Here is a 19746-nt window from a genome sequence, read left to right on the forward strand (position 1 = left end):
AGCATTTGATGTGACTGCTGACCATTGACATTATACTCCATGCATTTTTCATGTTTAATTTTTGTGCTTGTAACTCCAAAAATGAAGATAAGTGTGTGGAAAGGCTCTGGATTTGTTAGTGCTCTCTAGCAAGTACACATAGCATTATCCACTGTTTAAACTCTTTAAACTCTAAAAACTTCTAAAAACCAGGTATTTTAATTGAACACAATTACTTAATAGGTAAGAGTAACAACTGAAAGATTTTTTTTTCTTCTTAAGAGGAGGTAACAAACAGAATCTTTTTGTAATTGTATTATGTAGTGTCATGAAGTAATACATACAGGGATCACTTTTATCCCTGTGTTACATTTATCTGTGGCTTCTGCTTGTCTTGTCTTTCTAATGCCCAAAAAAGAGTGGGTCTCCCTTGCTTGCAAATACTGACTTGTATATTTAGTCCTCTTCAGCAGGACTCCTCTACATGTGGGATGTTAAGCACATGCTGTGGATATGTGGGGTGGAGTACAAGATATGCCCATTCTTCACTTGTTGGGGAAGTCAACAAGTCAACAAGGTTATGTCATCATCCTAACTTGATACCAGTTTGGGGACATTATCGTCTATCAAGCTAATGGTTACATAATAATTAATATTCATAGATACAAAGGCAGTGTTCCTCCAATTAGTAAAGGTTCCAATTTGCTCAGTAAAAACAAACTTCATTTTGAATCCCCATATTCCCTACAAGTCTTGCCTTGGAGCTGGAGGCTGGAGCTGCATGAATGGAGCTAATTGTCTGGTTACTTTTCCTGCCATTTGGGGAAAGGATTGCCTGGGGATGAGTCCTGAACTGTACCATAAGCATTAGTAATTTTCTAGATGGGAAACAAAGGACCTGTGTTCGAATACTTGGGAGTTACTACTGACTAGCTCCCTGGTTGCAGTCCCTGAGTAGAAGGTGAAAGAGGGTAAAGGAAGGGGTAAGAGCCCTCAGGAGAGTGTATGTTCCTTCTGTGAACTGGTTGAGAGCTTTGCTGTAGAACATGCCATCAATGTTGGCTTTTTCTTTCCCTCTTCCAGCTCAGCTTATGATACCAAAACAAGACAGAAGGTGGCAGTGAAAAAGCTTTCAAGACCTTTTCAATCACTTATCCATGCCCGGAGGACTTACCGAGAACTTCGGCTGCTTAAGCACATGAAGCATGAGAATGTAAGTGGAGAGTGAGTTCTTCCTTTTGGATTTCCATTACAAAAGTTTACAATATAGCCTGAATTTCCGTTTTTCCAAAAGGTGTGTGCAACTGTCTAGCTACCCAAGATACCTGGACCTAGCCATCTTAGATGTAGTGAAGTCACTAGACTTCAGAAACTTTCAGTAACTGGCTGCATTTTTATTTTAAAAATATCTAATTAAATCTTGAAGGTGAGGTTAATGGAACTCAAAACAAGTCATCATACTCTAGTAAAACAATAAAAGTATTCTATTTACAAGTGTTGAAACACATTGAAAAATCAGCCCAGGAAAAAAAAAGACCCCACACCTCAAACCTGCTTTTACTGAATGTGGATTCTGTTGAGAATTAAGGGCAGATTACTCTTGTTAAAATTGACAAGAGTGTAATAGCTAAATGAAAGACAGTAGACCTTCAGATCCCAAATAACTGAGTACTGGTCTGAGTTTGTGGCAAACGATTGATTTCAGTGGAGCCTCCTCTTGCTTAAAGGTAGCTTGATAACTTGAAGCCTGAATAAAATATGATTGATTGAAAAGTATCCCAGAGAAAAGATAAAAAAGTTAACAAAAACAGACCAAGAAAACTCATGAAAGCATGCATAATCTGAAGTCTAACAATTGTATAAGGCATGTGTCAGTTTTTCTGTAATGAGACATTACTTTTTCTGCCTTTATTTTTTTTTGCTCTTTGTAATTAAGATTGTAATTAAGATTACAATCTGTGTAATTAAGGCTGTGGTGATACCTTTATAGATCACCTACTATGTCAGTCTTCAGTACGACCATATGTCATATTTTTGTAAGTTTCATCCCAAAAATGCTGAGCACTGTCAATACAAATTACATGTTGCTTTGCAGGTTTGTAAAAATGTCACTTCCTTCATCTTACAGGTTATAGGACTGCTAGATGTTTTTACACCTGCAACATCAATAGAGAACTTTAACGAAGTGTAAGTAAAATTTTTTAAATAATTCTGACTAGTTACTAAGTAAGTAAATACCATTCTGGTTTTAAAAAGGAAGAACATACATTCTTAAAAGACTTTCAGCCACAGTCAGCTTTGTAAAAATCTTTTTGCAACTTTCCTATAAAATAGGAGGCAGAGAGATGGACTTCATTTTTGTACTTTTCTAAATGAAAATTTAAATTATTTAAATTAGCTATAAAGGTATATGGTAAATTATTTAATGCTGCATAAATGCCAATGAACTTAAAACTTTTTCAGTTCAGTTGTGTGTTTGTGACCTGTAGATTATTGGTTCATACACAGATGGCAGAGTTCAGGAATGCAGGAAAGTATTCTGTTAGTTAACTGAGACAAGGTAAATCTAGGCTAGAGTCCTGGCTAACCTAAAACTAGGTATATTTTGATGTGACTCAAACATACGATTTATGCTGATTTTCCTTTTGGTTTACATAATTGTATAAGACTGTAGCAGAAGAAATAGTATTTAATATGTTTTTGTCTCTGTGGAAATTAGTGACCCTTTGAATCTGAGGCAAAATTACACAAATGGGAATTGGGTATGACAGATACATACTTTTGTTCCAGCACTCTATTTGGAAAAGAATCAATATTTCTGCAAAATTTGTCAAAAAATAAAACTTCAAGTGGGAACAGAAAGGCAAGTTATACAAAACACTCTTATTTCTACCACTCTAATATTATCCTCTATCATCAGATATTCCAGGGCCTTGCAGGTCCTGTAGTTTTGGTGCCTCAGGCTTCCACTTTGATGTTGGGTGAAGCTTCCTCTTCATCAAAATATATGTTGCATGTATCACTGTTGTAGTGTGGAGAAAACAGAGATAAAAGCTTCTAATATACTGCAAGGATTTTTATTTTTTATTATACTAAGTTTCATAGCAGTGATTACATTATTAGATCTCATAGCTGATTTAAAGGATATAAAATGTGTTAGTAGACAGTGGAAAAGGAACCTAAATGGCCTGTGTGGATACTCTTCTAGACAAGAATTTATGTTCTGCCATTCTGTGTTGTTTTTTTCCTCTCTTCTTTATTTTCACAGATATCTTGTGACAAATTTAATGGGTGCTGACCTGAATAACATAGTGAAGTGCCAGAAGTTAACGGATGATCATATACAGTTTCTCATCTATCAGTTACTTCGAGGTCTTAAGGTACAGTCTGAGTCCAAGAACCTAAATGTTGTAGTAATGAGTCAGCAATCTAAATGTTGTAAGGGTTGGTTGCAATGAGCATACTTAAACACTTTATTTTTTTATTTTTTTTTTATGTCTTAAGAGTGTGCAAATAGTAGCAATCATTTCAGAAATTATCAGATAATTTTTCTAACCAGAAATAAACCCCCAACCCTACCAATGTTTACATGCACAATACACGTGAATACTCCCCTTGAAAGTTAACTTTAGATCAGTGTCTATTTCAGTTCCTATTGCAGGACAGTAACATGCTGTATAATGTCTCAAAAATTCTTTAGAATGTGAAGTGGATAAAGAACAATAATGGAAAGTAACTTACATTTGGGCTTTGAAAGACATGAGTCACTTTGAAAAACCACAGTCCTGATTTTTGTAGAGAGTGTCACATGGGTGAAGGGATAACCAAGTTAGTTGGGTCCTTTGGGAAATGCCTGGAAGTAGAAATTTATCCCAGCAGTGTACAATGCTGCACACAATCACTTAGGATTTAATCTGCCTGTAAAGCCATTATTTCCTTTAATCATATCAGTTAAAATTAATACACTTTAATAACATAGGCAATTGACTCTACAGCAAAATTTTCCTCCAAAAGAATCAAAATATGTGTAAATTTGCTGATGTTTAACATGTATTTATAAACAGAAGGTGTAGGTAATGCTTCCCATTACTAGGTGCTAAGCTTTTAGACCAGTATGGGTTTTCTTGAGGTATAAGCAAACAGAAAAGAGAGAGGTCAGCAGTTTTACTAGTTAACTTAACAGTAATTGATATTTTAGACATGAAAAATAATTATATGTTTGAAAGCAAGCCATGGTAAATACTGGCTCTGAAATATACTTATTACATGATTTTCAGCAAGTCACCTTGTGCCTGAGACAGTAATTCTTATTCATGCATGCAGGTTCTGTCACTTAAGGTACAGATTGCAGTGAATAAAAATTGTACAACTGAGCCCTTAATTGTTTTGTCTCATTTATGTGAGTTAATAGCTTATTTAGGAAGATGGATTCTGGCATTAATTATCCTGCTTGTGGTTTTGAATATAAGTCTAAGTTGTGTCAAAGCTAAATAATAGTAAGAATCTGCTCTAAGTGAATATTAATTTCAGAAATGCACTCAGGTGCATTTTTGGCTCTGTTTCAAAGGGGAGGGGTTGCTAGTGGCTCCTCTCCTCTGGAATTGAAATTCTCATGAAATTCTCATGTCTCATTGGTCAAAGAACATTTGATCCTGTATATGACTGCTTGGTGGCACCAGGAGGGGCTGCTGTGGTTGTCTCAGCAGTGCAGGGATGCGGCTCCTTCTGTTGATAGCAGTGTTTTGGCTTCCTGTTCATTCAGCTGCTTGCAGCTGCTGTGAGAAACATTGAGAAGTGACCCTGCCTTCTGATAAACAGTTCTTAGGTCTGGAACACGAAGAATACCCTTGCGTTCTCTTTGAGTTTTCCCAGTTCCTATACAGGTTTTGTGTATAACCCCTTCTCCTAAAAGAGGTGAATTCACCTCTGGAGAATAGAAGGTTTTCAAGGCCCTCCTCATGCTGGTTGATAAGATCATAGATAAAATTGCTGTTAATCCTAACTAGAGGATGATAGGCAATGACAGAGTAAGCAGTTCTCGATTTTTTATTTAAATGTTTTATGTAAAATTGCAGAGACATAAAATAGCTGCTGAAATACCACTTTGAAAGTGGATCTGAAGTAATGCTGTGGCTTAGGTGGTATTTTGATCACTAACCTGTCCCAGAGAACAAATGTGGCTGCTTTCACCCACATCAGTGTTCACAGTATGGGAAGGTGACTTACAGCATGTAGGAGTCAACCATGCTGCTCCCTAGGCCACTGATTTCACTAGCCACTAGCTGACCAATGAACAGTGGCTATGGACATCCAGGGAAGGCTAGAACAAATTCCAAGTTGGTAAGAGTCTTCATACAGAAGAATCACTGTAAGTGCTGCCTTTCATGGTAGAATCTAGATTTCATTGTTACCTTTCTTGAAATACCCAATTCCAGGTAAGACAAAACAGGGAGGTTTTGAAGTTTGACATACCTCTGATCTGCAAACATGGCTTGACATAAGTACTATCTGTATACAGATCAGTCAGTCTCAGAAGCAAAAACTAAGACAAGTGGCTTCAACCTCCCTTCACCTTCAACTTCAAATCTTACCTTTGTTTTGTTTTGTTTCACAGTATATTCACTCAGCTGGAATCATCCATCGGGTGAGTTCAGTCTTTGAGGTAATGAAAATGAGTGGAGTGTGTCCCTCTGTGCATCAAATGTGTTACAATATATTTTAAATATATACATATATATATATATATATATATATATACACAAATAGTTACAATATATTTTAAAAGGTTGAAGTAGTAGGTGACTAACTCTGTGTTCTGTTACAGGACCTAAAGCCCAGTAACCTAGCTGTAAATGAAGACTGTGAATTGAGGGTGGGTATCATGCTGTTGTAACAAAGACTGTTGTAGAAACTCTCAAGATGACAGTTTTCTAAGAAAATGTTAGTTACTGTTCTTATGGCTCATTCCATTAATTTCAACTGTTTGCTACTTGCCCATTCCCAGTGAACATGTGTTTTCTCCCAAATGTTAATTTAATATGAATGAAAATATCTTTGCCAAATCCCTATGTACCCCACAGATGGTACATAGATAATAGTTTGGCCCCTGAGTGAGTACTTAACTGAGTATATCTTGAGAGTCTGACCTGTGATATGTATCTGCATCTGCCATGTATAGATAAAGTCTTGTAACAATTTTCATTTTTGTATCTACAGAACGTACAAGGTAAATTAAATTATATATACTAGTATTACCAGTTACAGGCAGTAAGAGAAACAAACCAAAAAACCCTACCAACCAGAAAGAACTCTATAATCCTTGCTTCCCAAATGCTATTTTGTTGTACACATCTATATAAATGCATCTCGTGGTGCGTCTGTGTGATATGATACTACACAGTAAGCATGAGACTCTGAAGGAAATGATGTCTTGCAGCTTTCTAAGCCTTTAAGCTTAAGAATGAAAAGTTAAATACCTCTCTATGACAGCCAGAAACATCTTTATTCCTTTTTCTAAGACTCTGATGTAATCACTTTATTCCAGCTGCAAGGGATTTAAGAAAAGACTCCAAATACCACAAGATCAGCAAAAAATCACAATAATGAGTAAGAGTAGTGCAGTTAGGTTCTTGCACTAATGCGGATCTGTGGTGAGAAACTGTAGTTCCTGTTTGATTTAGTGACACTTGCAGATGCTCAGCAAGTTTCATTATTATCTCTTTAATGTCTTCATGCATGTATGTTCAGCATCTGTGGAATTTTGTGGGTCATCTGTCTTTGATCGTGTACTCTAAAATGTGTACTGTATTTTTGTACTGTAAGTAAAGGAGACTGTTTTTTTCTATTATTATGAAATCTGTACACCTCCCTGTCTAGCATTTGTTACACTGCTCTCTGCTTTGTTTATATTTATAGCTTTACTTCCTCAAATTATTTTTAATAGGACAAACTAGTAGATATTTCCAAGTACTAACAAAAAGGAAATAGAAGCAAAAAACAAAAAAGGAAAGTGTGTGTGTGTGTGTGTGTCCACATTTGATGGAAGGGATCAGCTGTTAAGGAAGAATATTGCCAAAATCTTTATAAAAATAAGAGCATTAGTGTTTGAGTTTTGTGCCTTTATTTGTTCTTGTTTGCCTCATGCATTTTTCTTCCCTTACTTAAGAAATAAATTATGCTTTTAAACTATATTGGAAGATCTTAATTATTTATATCTTAATTTTTTTTTAGGCTTTTTATATCTTTTAATTGGATTATAACTGAGAAATTTTGAATTATGCTCTTGAAATTTTCTTATTCCCTATGAAAAGGATTAGCCATCAGCTTAATAAATAATCCTGGATCTCATCACAGGAGATACTCAATGATCTTACTCACATTCCTATGTGAAGAGTGCTAGCTAGCTCAGATGACTGACTTAACACACTGAGGCTCAGATGGTACCCTTTCAGGGCAGTCTCTCTTAGAGCAAGGGTCCATAATTAGTGGGACATTGGCTAACCAGAGAATACAACAGAAAGCAAAGAATCAAGCTGGGAAAGTTCAGTTGAAATAATTTCCCATCAATGTAAACTTAGCAAGGGAAAGCATCTGGAGGGGAGCACTTTGCAGTCAAGCCTCTGTGTACATAAACAGAGATCCTTTGTTTATTTTGGTGGGCAAGTTCTACTGAAAACAAATGGGGTGTGATTTAAATTTACATTGTTACACAGGATATCAGTTTCTCTCCTAGTAGCATCAGGATAATGTGTGATTTGAGTAAATGCTTAAGAAAATTAGACAACAGAAATTCAGCAGATTTTTTTATCAGCTTATTTGGTCTTAAATGGCCACTGGCACTTGCTGTTAGCATTTTACACAAACACTCCAAGTTGATAATAATATTTCATTTTTTTATAGCAACAGTTTATTTTTAGTAAATGAATGTGAGTGGAAAACTGAACTCAAGGCAAAGTATAAAGTCTGTCTTAGAGGACAAAATGCCAGGTTCATTGCAGTGGAAATATCTTTATGCAACACCAGAGGCTGCACGGATACAGCAGGGAGAGCAGATGAGCTCATCTGCAGTGCTGCTGTTTTATTTCACCAATAGCAAGGGATTACAGAAAACTCAGAAATGAGTAATGGGAAAATCAGGACCTGTAATAAAAGTAAAAGGGTTTTTTTTAAATTATTATTTTATTTTTATTCTGTAGATTTTGGACTTTGGTTTAGCTCGTCAAACTGATGATGAAATGACTGGATATGTTGCAACAAGATGGTACAGAGCTCCAGAAATTATGTTAAACTGGATGCACTACAATCAAACAGGTAAACTGTGAAGGCTTGTGTTTTGCTACAGCTGGGTGTAGTGATAGTTTTAAACCAAGAAGCAGCTGTGTTTAAGGATCTCTTTGATTCATTGTGCACATTTATGTCTCTGTTTTTTGGCAGTTGACATATGGTCGGTTGGATGTATCATGGCAGAGCTATTGAAGGGAAAGGCTCTATTTCCAGGAAATGATTGTATCCTTAATATAAAACTTAAAGTGCAACTAAAAAATACTCTCTAATTCTTCCTCTTCTTTTCCCCTAAGGACTTGAGTGTTTCTATGGACATGGTTTTGAGGTAACAAACTTGTAAAAGAATAAATAATTTTCTAATCTTTCAGTTCAGTGAAAATGACAACTGAATGTGAGACCCACTGGTAGGATAAAAGCCAGTAACAGATGTTCCTAAACATCAAAAAGTTACATTTATTCTTTTGCGTATCTGTATTTAAATAATAACTTAGTTACAACAAGGTAGATTTCTTCCATGTGTGGATCTTATTGAAATAACATATGCTAAAACTGAAGCTGAGTAAAGGTACTATTTTTTTTAACAAAACTCTCCTTTTGAGAACTCCTTTTAGGCTGAAATTTCCAAAAAATGCAAATGAGTTAACTTTTAAATAAAAAGTGAATTAATAGGTCTATTGTGTCCTGTTATATTAAAAGAAGCCAGTAGTTCCAGAAATGCCACAGGAGCAACAAAGCCCTTTCTTTCCTGCAGCACTGTGCCGTGGTCCCTGATGGAGCATCAGGGATTTCCATTGGCATTTCCTGTGCTGGCAGGAGCAAAAAAGAGACGTTTCTGAGGGGAGCAGTAAAATAATAAAAGAAAACTGAAGAAAAACACAAAATAAGGAATGAAGAAACAACTGCGTCAAGCTTTTATTATGAGAAACGAAAGCACATTCTTCTGTATTGAATATTGACATTTGTTGGTACTCTGAAACCCTTCAAAAAACAAACACTTCTGTTAATACTAAGCATCATAACATTAGAATTGCCTGAAATAATTTTAAGAGAGCTGAGACCAAGTCTCCCCACTGGCCTTTCTGTTGTGTTCAGCATCATTAGACTCTATAACCACAGGCATTCTCCAGGTGCACCATCACTGGGAGAAGACTGTCCTCAGACTTCATGTAATCATGTTTGATTACATGATATGTGGTATTTTAGAAAATCAATATACCTAGTTTGCAAGAAATAAGATATTTCTGTTGTTATAAAATACTGTCTACAACTGTATGATGATATCAATTTAAATAAAGCTGTAAAATAATATTGAGTGTCTATAAAAATGTAATATAATGTACAGGTCCAAGATGACAATGAAAAATTAACATTTTCAAAGTTTTTAATCTTGAGACCTATATAAAACAAATTTTTAAAGGTACCAAATGAGAATTTTTCACTTGCCGATCTGCAGATTAGTAATCTAGGCCTATGAGCTGTGTATCATATTAGACTGATCTTCAGAAATCCCTCAGCTGAAACATAAATATGCTATTAAGATTAAGCTTAAGAATATATTAAATTGGGAACTAGGACAAAAAAGTAATATTTTTCATGGAGCTGACATACCTGACAAGTTAATATAGTACATTAGAGAATTTGGTACTCCAGGACTAAGCTTAAGCAGGTATGAATTGATACCCTTCCATGAGCTATGGTGGAATTGTCTTGCTGAATGGTTTTAAGTGTCTTAGTTAAATGCATGGAAGCTCATTAGTTGTTTAAACCCAGAAGGACTGTGTGCTGTTTATTTCCCTGAAATTATGCAGATATTGATCAACTAAAGAGAATAATGGAAGTTGTGGGCACGCCCAGTTCAGAACTTCTGAAGAAGATATCATCAGAACATGTGAGTTCACAGCTTCATCTAGTTAACTGACTTCCTGTCATTCTTTCTCTAACTGGCATTGTATGTCACTGCCTTTGTTACACAGACACTCGGATTTGGAGATGAATACCTTAAAATGATGTCTGGGTTTTGCTGCTAGAATGCCACCATTCAAAAGATATGCTTTTGGAGGCATCCAGATGCCTTGAGTGTCACCTGGATAAATTTTCATACTTGTTCTCAAGTACTCAGTTTTTGTGAAGAGTTAAGAAATTAGTCCTGATGATCTTTTAAATGGCTTATAATTAAATTATTCCTAGAATTTAAAAAATTCAAACCAGTGCTCAGCATAGAGCATTATATTGTTGCTATTAAATCTGATGTCTTTGTAATTTTTATGCTCTCCATTGTTGTAAGGCTCCTAAACAGAGATGTATCTGAAGCAAATAATGTGTTCTGCATGAGTGCTCTATTTAGATCCATAATTTGAAAATAATTTTATTCATCTCTCTAAATGTTTGTGTGAGGTCCAATTTCTTCATGTTTGTAGTTAAGAGTGGGCTTTTTAACTTTCCCTGTGCCTTCTTTAAAATAGTTATCTAGTAAATGAACAATTTCCACTTAATTTCTCTGCTAAAGTGACACTTAAAAGATTCATTGTAAGAGTAACTGGGGATAGCCAGAAGTGTAGTATTGTTTGATAAAGACAGGTGACAGGCACAGTGTAAGAGTTCAGCTAAAGACCAGCACACAGATACCTCCTGAGCTGCAGCTGTTTTCTTAAACCTCTTCTGTATACACCTCAGACTAATATTAATGGCTGTTTCTCAGCTTGTGTATATATTGACAGGTTTCCTTTGACCTTGCTAATGAATACTCTAGCAGGTTAAGTAAGCAGGAGCAGTAGGAGAGCCAGAGCAACCCTTTAGTTCTGGAAGATCCAAGCATAATGAAACCTCATCATCACAGGCCAATACACAGTCCCAGTTTTTGGGTACCCAGCACCTAGGAATGGCTGGGGCAGGAGGCTAGCTAAGCATCCATCCTTTTGCCAGGCACTGCATCAACCAACAAATCTCAGACCATGCTGTCTCAAACATAGATCTTTGTATAGTCTCACAGGTCCTTTTGTAGCCTTCACGTGTTACTAAGATCCTGCAGGTTTTGCTGTAACACATTCACAGTGGTGTATACCAACGTGTTACTTACCCACAACTAGTGAGCTTTTTGATTGTGAGAGTAACACCCTAAATACTTACTGGAAATAGTACGTGCTTTGTTCTTTTAATTTCTTGTGTTTCAGAGAATACCTCAGTGAGGTACAGGAATCCTGAAACTATTTTATTTGGGCTAATTGTACCTTTAGAGCACAGGCAGAACACAAAAGCCAGGTTAATGAACAAGAGTCCTGCTACGTTATCTCTGGGCTGCTGCTACCTGATTAGAGGAGCAATGTCAAAGGAGAAGGCATACCTTGCTTGGAGGTAATTTCCAGCTGCAAGGGAGTTTCTTCATTCTAGTTCTTCTTTATCATGTAGTTTGGCCTTACTGTTTAAGTATTTCTTAATGCAGCTTGCAGACATGGACAATTTTTTAACATTCCTGTAACAGCAATGTCAGAGATTTGATGAAATGCCAAGTCTATTTTCAGTTATAAGTACAGGATTAAAGAACTGGAAACTAAAAGATCAACCTCCTTGGATGTTTCAGCACAAGATACTGAGGTCTTTGTCAGTGTTTCACATTAATATGAGTTTAAATGGTAATTGAATTTCAGAATAATTCAAACATTGGGATTCTCTTGGTCAGGTTTCTGTGCTGAGTATATAAGCAGAGGGGAAAGACTAGTAATTTAACTTTGATAGGTCTGTGTTGTTTTCAAAGTATTTCTGGGCAAGGTTGGAGGTAATTTTCAGTGCATCTTGTTCAGTCATGTTAGGATTAGTTGTTGATTAGTTGCTGTTTTCTATAGGCCAAGGATGCTTAGTTAGCCTTCTGCAGATAGTGTCCTTCTGACAGGACTGCTAAATGTGGAGAGACATTTGTGTAAGACAAACACATTTTAAAAGGGTTAGGATTTGTCCAAAGACCAGCTGAAGTTTTTTATGGATTTAGGGAATAGTCACCTGCTTCTTTTTTGACAATTCATTTTCAGAATTCCCTGTTCTTTCTGATCCAAGTATGCAACCTCTTGCCAACCTATCTACCTCAGCCTAAAAATTTGTAGTTCATGTAGTGTCAGGCTGACATTTGTGGATCCTATATCCAGACAGGCTTTTACTAGCTCAGTTTGGATGAGCCTTTCACAGCCACAGTGAAAAGGCAAGGTCTAAATTCTGTTAAACATCTGAAAATCTGTTCCCATGGAGTATCAGAATTCATTCTTTGGTTAGTGAAGCTACATCTCACCAGAGAAGAGAGAGGAAGGAAGGCTGCAGGTTGAAATATGCCACTTTGCTGAGGGTAACTGAAAGATGATTTAGGGTGCAGTTTCTGATTGAGCATTACATGCATGTGTTCCCTGGGGATATACTGCAATGAACCAGTAAAAGCACAGGTGAAAACTAAAGTACTAACACTCAAGCCTTAAACCAAAATGTGCCTGCTTAAAACTACCTTGCTTATTGTGCAGTATACAGGAGTGGGTGTTTGAAACAAGGTCATACATTGTGGTTTTATATAAAGAAGATTTCCCATGTACAAGAAACATCAAAATAATGTCTGGTTTTTTAGAGTTGATGTGGTTACTGTTGAGCAATATTTAACCCTCTTGATACAGTATGTGTATTGACTTATTTCTAGGCAAGAAAATACATTGAATCTCTTCCACATATGCCTCAACAGGATTTGAAAGCAGTGTTTCGAGGTGCCAATCCATTAGGTAAGAAAGTCAGACTGACACAGATAAAATTTTTCACTAACATAAGAACTCAAGCATTCCTTGAATTCCATGCTGTATGATCCCATATAACAATGATCAGACCAGTGAGAAAAGCATTGCTTAACCTTTCAAATTGAGACTGTTTTCCCTTCATGAAGCCTGTGTCTTTTTGTTTCTGGTGGAGATTACAGGAACCTCCTAAAGGGAAATGGACCATGGATGAAAAGCAAAAGCCAGCTGTACATAGCAGAAATAAATAAAAATGTCATGGGGTCTAGATTAGAGACATCACTTTTGGCTCAGGAAAGCAATGAGCTGTAAATTTCTGGCAAGCAGAAGAATATACCAGGAAGTATAGCTGTTTGAGTGACCCTTTGGAGTATAATTTCCTAGGAAGATATGAGCCATTGTTGGACACAGGATACTGGGCTGAGGCAGATCTTTGATCTGATCCTGTATAATTGTACTTCTGTGTAATCAATTGGTTCTGCCTGTGAAAAAGAGATGTTTTATGAACATTTTCTTGTGACATAAAAAGGAGACACTTGAGTCATCAGAGCCATCTCACTGCAATACCAGGTCAGTTCCATCAAGTGCACAATATAGGGTAGTATTGTGAGTTAAAATGCATTGAATTCATTTTGTGTATTAATATAAATTTTATTCTTGCAAGTAGTTTAGAACACTTTAATATTAAAATATGGGATTTATTTGCCTGATGTACATGAGAGCATGCTACATATTAATTGCATAAAGGCAAATTAATGCCAATGCTTATATGAAAGCAGTAAAAAAAATAGTATTTTAAATAGGTATGTTAAAATTTCCATAAAACCTAATTTCAGCCATACAACTCTTTCTCCTTTCTAGTATGCTTCAAGTGTCAACTTCAAACACATTTTGTTTATGCTAGGTCCTGTGAAGTTGCTTTGGGGTTTTCATCTGGTCGTTTCATTAATGCAGCATATTAGAAGTGTAATCTCACACTTTATTATTCACAAGTCACTTAGCTTGGTCCTGATTAGTGCAAACTTAAGCACACGATGCACAACACAAGATAATACCCTATAAGCATACGTGGATCTTTTTAGAATTAGGTCCTTGGATATCCGAAGAGGTGAATCAAATCTCCAGTTGACTATATTGAACCTTTGTGTATGCCACAAGGAAACCAGAAGCTTCCTTCAGTTCTTTTGTACTCACAGTACAAAATCTTCTAAACTTACTTGTTATATTGCCTAAATTTTGCAAGTAATATTAATTGTGTTTAAGGTGAGTGAGAATAGGTTGTGTGTAAACAGTTGCCTTTTATGGTCTCTTCTGTGAAAAAAACTGTGAAAAGGAACTGTGTTTCTGTTTTTGCCTTAGCTGTAGATCTTCTTGAGAAGATGCTTATTTTAGACAGTGATAAAAGGATCACAGCCTCGGAAGCACTTGCACATCCCTACTTTGTACAGTATCACGATCCAGATGATGAACCCGAGGCTGAGCTGTATGACGAGTCCATAGAGAACAAGGAGCGAACCATAGATGAATGGAAAGGTATCAGAACTGCATGCACTAGTTTAGACATGTAGCAGAAAAAAGCCTTACTTAAATAACAGTTTTCCTCCATTTCTAGCCAGAGGAATTTGAACTTTTAAGCCTCGGGCAAACAAGGTAAGTTCATATGGGTGCTTGTGGGAGTAAACAGGCAGAAAGGCTTTCTGGATTTTGCCCACTCCCCCTTTCTGTCATCTCCTTACTAGATTCCTTGTACCAGTGAAAGTTTAACTAAAAGCTTATGCTAGCTACCAGGTAATCACAGATTCTGTTTTGCTTTTAGTTTTCTAGGTCAGACCCCCAGCTGAAGTAACTGTCCTGGGGCAGGTGACACTACTTGGGATTCTGGTTTAGTTCTGATCAGAACTGGAAAGTAATGTTGTCCACATAAATGTGTATTTTGTTAATAATTTTTTCGATTGCAAAGGAATTGTGATTAATAACTACACCCGTTTGAGATGCTTGCAACATAATCATATTGCACTGCAGTATCACGGAAGTAAAGTGGCACAACACTAGATTGCAAGTACACTGAAAAGTACAGTCCAGTTTCACCACTGTCTAATGAGGACATATGATTCTAAAAATTCCTTACTAGAGATTTTAAATTGAGAATAATGTTGCGGAAAACTAATTGTTTCTGTTTATCAATAACGGTCTTTTCCTTGGCTTAAGATGAAATATGTCTTCTATAAAATAAATGTCCTTTTTGTTTCTATTTGCATTTTCTGTAACTTTTACTCAGCAAAGATTCAATAAAAATGTATTATTATAGTGGTTATGTTTATGATGAAGAATACTCTCGTGTCTTACTCATGCCCATCCACTTGTGCCATGTTTTATCCTGGGCATCACAGGGGAGAAAGCAGGCTGTCTACAGCAAATGTATCTTAAAGAAATATAATAGTGGAGTCATGGCTCTCTCTACAATAAGTCAACATCCTAGAGCCCTGGAAAGGCTTTTGTAGAAGCTGAGTGGTCTGACAAACAAGAATTGACTGGTGTCACTTACTCTGTACACATCTCCTTTGCAAAACCTGGCAGCACACAGGACCACCCATACATGCTGTTTGTTGTTCATTTGCTGTTGTACTTAGGAGTGGATGATTTTACTTCTGCTGCTTTTTTAGTTGCCTGAGTCTTTAACAGGAAAGTTTCACAATTTCTGAGTCATGATTTCTGTTTGTGATGAAATTGCATTGAAATTATTTCAGGAACCATTTTAGTTTAACACTTTCTAAACTGAAATGAGGACATGAAGGTGAATTCTCTTGGAAGGGCAGTGTCATATTATTTATCACTGCATTTATCATGTATCGTTTTTTACATCACTTACTTTGATGGAACTACAGGTCAAATTCCTTCTTTATTCAGGTTTGAAAAAAGTCCTGAGACAAAAATCTCCAAACTTGCACAGCAGGGTTTGCTTCTTTTCCTTCTTCCCTCTGGCCATATTTTTATCTTGGGGAATAAATGTTTTATTTTCAAGTACAGCATGTGCCACATTTAAGTAAGATGATGTAGTGTTGATGAAATATTGACCCAATTTCTCAAGATGTCACTGGCATGTTTCTGCTCTTTTTCTGTTCAAGTTAAATACCAGTGGTGCCTGATCTTGAGGGACTGAGCACCAAAGTAAAATGAGATTTCAGACACTGTCTTATACATTATGCACTTCAGAGTTTTCTTAGCTTCCATTGCACGCTGCTAAGACTTGCAGCCCAAGATCATAGATTTCTTACTGACACGTTTAATCAGTTAGAAAATATTTCAAAATTTCAGAGGCCAAGAGTATGCTATTCAGAGTTGTATACATTGCTATACATTCTCTCTTTAGATGTTGCTCCAGTTGCACATATCTCTGCTGAGTAGGTACAGTGAGAAATGGGTAAAGAGCTTAATAAACATAAACCATGCAGCCAGTGAGAACAATTCCTAATGCAGTTCCAGGTGTCCGATTTGTGAGGACACTGGCTTCTCCAAGTTCAGTCAGCTGTAGCTCCTCCCTGGCTGCCTGTAATTCTATGTAATAGTCATAAGTCAGTCACTCAAAGTCACCTAACAAGTCCTCCGATGCCCGGAGTTCTGCACACAGAATTTCCTTCAGAGAAATCTCTCACTGAAACTGGCACACACATCACTGTACACAGTGGTACAGCATAACACAACCAGAGCATAAGCAAGATTCATTCTCAAGATCTTTTACATACTATGTAGAGGATTCCTAGGTATGCTTGCAGGCATAGCAGCTGTCTCAGACAGAATTACTTAATAAACAAGCTAATAGCCATGAGTTTGATATGATTTAAACATCACTGTTTGGAAAACAGAACATGAAGTAATGCCATAACCTGAAATTAACCATACGCTAACAGGATTTGGTCCTTAAAAAGCAGCATCTAATTTGAGAAAATACGGAAAAGGTATCCACTGACAACATATTCCATTAATGTCTAAGACAGAAAACAGGACGTGACTATTAGCATTAAAAGATAAAGGGTTATTCCCAAAGCAGGGTAAAACAGCAAGTAACCCATGTTTCTAGTTATTGATGAATATAGAATTTTCTGATAAAAGCTGTTACATGCTTCTAAGACAAAAAGAAAATTTTTTTTCAGAGTATTGTAAAATTAAGTCAGCTATAGTAAAACATTAAAAAAACCCAAAATTAAACAACAAATAAATGGGATCCCAAGGAATTAGCACAGAATTGCAACTAATATATAATTGAAGGCAACTGACTGAGAGATGATAAAGAATGTTCTCCACAGTTAAAAGTGTATATTTTAAAACCTATCTAGGTTCTTTTAAAGATTCCATTTTCCATTACATAATGTCTTTCATTACATCATTTTGGCAGGTCATCTGACAGCATAATTGATGTTTTCATTTCAGGGCCTGTGTGTTTTAGTAATTAGTTGAAGGGGACAGTCATGTTGTACAATAACAGTGTTTGTGAATCTAATTTGTATCTGAGGTTAAGAGGAGGATTCCTAGTGAATTCAGTCTGGTTTTGGATCTGGATGCTAAAAAGGCTGGAAAAAAACTACAAGTCACATGTATCTGTAGAACTGTTTTGTCTGGAATATTTTTCTTTTGAAGAAAATATCACCTAACTCTTCTCTCTTCCTTACACCCCTCCACAGAACTTACCTATGAAGAAGTGAATAGCTTTAAACCACCTGACTTAAAAATGGACAGCCTGGAGATAGAACAGTGAATACAGGCAGCTCTGTCTTACCTTGCTGCACTATGAAGACTGTTAAAATATAACCATACAATTTAACCTGTGGTCAGACATAGATTTTACTATCCAAAGATGTTGGAGGAGATGTGGAAACACAGATGCATTAAACAGAAGCCAGATGTTGTCTGTTTTGGGTGGGGGGGGTTTTTGCCTTGTAATATGAATGTATTCCCGACTCAAAAAGGATGGTAAAGAACTGCTTCATTCTGACAAAATTATGCACTGAGTTCTGTCAAGCTATGTGTTCTGCATGTTTCATTTTATCAGTTGTATTGCCAAAATAAAGGTGACCTTTTAAATTAATTTTAAAATTGTACATTTAAAGCATGAATGTATACAAACATAAACAAGAAGTCCATACAAGCAATCCTTTTTTTTTTTTTTTTTTTTGTGGCATTTTATCTGTCTGTTTTTGTACTATTTATAGTTAGTGCCTTTATGAAGAGAGGGCGTGGTAGTGAGATAGACAGAATATGCATATGTAGTCATATCTGTGGTGGTCCTACACATGTACTGGATGTCTCTCAAGCAATCTTAACACCAGTTGAAAGTCAGTAAAAAAATAAATCTTCCTCTTCTCTTGCCATTCATGTGTCTGTTCTCATTATTTTCCAGAGGTATTTTTTAATCTGCACAATACCCATTTGTGAGACAGTTTTACTGCCCGATGGTGTTCCTCACCATGCCATTGCTGGACTGTTGGTGAGTTTGCCTGGGTTTACAGGAAGGTGCCTTGAAGGTACTGCAGCAGAATTCTGTAGACTTCTGCAAGCTTCAGCAAAGGCTGTCACAGATGGCAGTGCAGGAGTGCTCAGTTCAGTTCACAGCTTTGAATTAAATATTCCACATTGTCTTATTTTCCTTCACAAAATCCTTGGGAAAGTAATCTAAAAACTGCTATTGGAAGACGTGACAAAACAAGTAGATTCAAGAATTTGACACATTCGCATTGGAGTTTCTTTCCAAGCAAAATTCTAAAGGTTTTCTGACTCTGAAAAGTTGGAAAATTAAATAAAAAATTTCAGGATACATCAAATACCAATAATTTTTTAAGAATTAAATTTATCTGATTCCTCCATAATACTGTATACAGGAACATAGCATGCATAATGCTGTAACAGGAACATCCTTTTGGCACAAGGCCTCGTCTATTGTATTGGCTGTGTCTTTCTACACACTTGTGATTCACAGCTGTTTAATGTTTAATTTGTGTCTTGTTCTTGCTCTGTCAGAGTCTTATTTGGGTGGTAGCTTTTTATAATATTTAGGTTCTCTGAAACTTTTGTCATATTCAACTGTATAGCAGCTATATAAAGTAATGGATTCTACTGCATTTACTTTCCTCTGTATCTTTTCTATGTTAAAATAAAGGCTTTTTCTTAATAAACAGATTCAAAAACAAAAAATCAAGACCAAGAACTTTGATTTTTTTCAGAAATAGAAATAGGCATTCCATCTAGAAAACATGCTTCTAATTTGTGGACTAAGTGATAGACTGTTTTGGTTATATTGACCAGTTATCCATTACTTGCATCCAATGAAATGCAGCCACTTGTATTCAACTTTCCCTAGGGCATATTTATCTGGAGGTGATGCCTGCATAGATTTCTTGCAACTCCACTGCAGTGCTGTCAGCCATTATTCCTTTGGCTTCCTGTGAAGCTGGATGAGGCCTGTAATGATCATGCAATGACTGAATTTCATGCTGAATAAAATTAGTCTGACTACATAATGAAAATATTCACTCAGTCACATCTTAAACTTTTTTTTTTTTTTTTTTAATTTGTTCATTTGCCAGTTAAAACTAGCTCAGTGCTTTATTTTCTCTGGAATCTGATACTGAGCTTACAAGCCTATTCAGCAGCTCCATTTCTGTTGTAAGGGCTAGGATGAAGTAAACAGATTTCACAAGAACTTTTCATGTCTGACAATAACTAATTTATTATA

General features: G+C 36.2%; 1 protein-coding gene across 3 annotated transcripts in view; it reads left to right on the forward strand.

Moving 5' to 3' along the window:
* LOC131573662 (mitogen-activated protein kinase 11) overlaps positions 1-19199 on the forward strand; it is a 31314-nt gene extending 12115 nt beyond the window's left edge. Inside the window, exons 2-13 of one of the 3 annotated variants that reach the window (XM_058827833.1) lie at positions 1063-1192; positions 2108-2166; positions 3248-3359; positions 5594-5623; positions 5804-5851; positions 8175-8289; positions 8413-8484; positions 10071-10150; positions 12932-13010; positions 14379-14552; positions 14632-14669; positions 17699-19199. In XM_058827833.1, coding sequence (XP_058683816.1) covers positions 1063-1192; positions 2108-2166; positions 3248-3359; positions 5594-5623; positions 5804-5851; positions 8175-8289; positions 8413-8484; positions 10071-10150; positions 12932-13010; positions 14379-14552; positions 14632-14645 — 913 coding nt within the window. In that variant the 3' untranslated portion in view covers positions 14646-14669; positions 17699-19199. The remainder of the gene's footprint in view (positions 1-1062; positions 1193-2107; positions 2167-3247; positions 3360-5593; positions 5624-5803; positions 5852-8174; positions 8290-8412; positions 8485-10070; positions 10151-12931; positions 13011-14378; positions 14553-14631; positions 14670-17698) is intronic. The other 2 variants (XM_058827832.1, XM_058827834.1) reach the window with 2 other exon arrangements.
* The last annotated feature ends 547 nt before the right edge of the window (positions 19200-19746 follow it).

The sequence above is a fragment of the Poecile atricapillus genome, chromosome Z, assembly GCF_030490865.1.
Source record: "Poecile atricapillus isolate bPoeAtr1 chromosome Z, bPoeAtr1.hap1, whole genome shotgun sequence".
NCBI lineage: Eukaryota > Metazoa > Chordata > Aves > Passeriformes > Paridae > Poecile > Poecile atricapillus.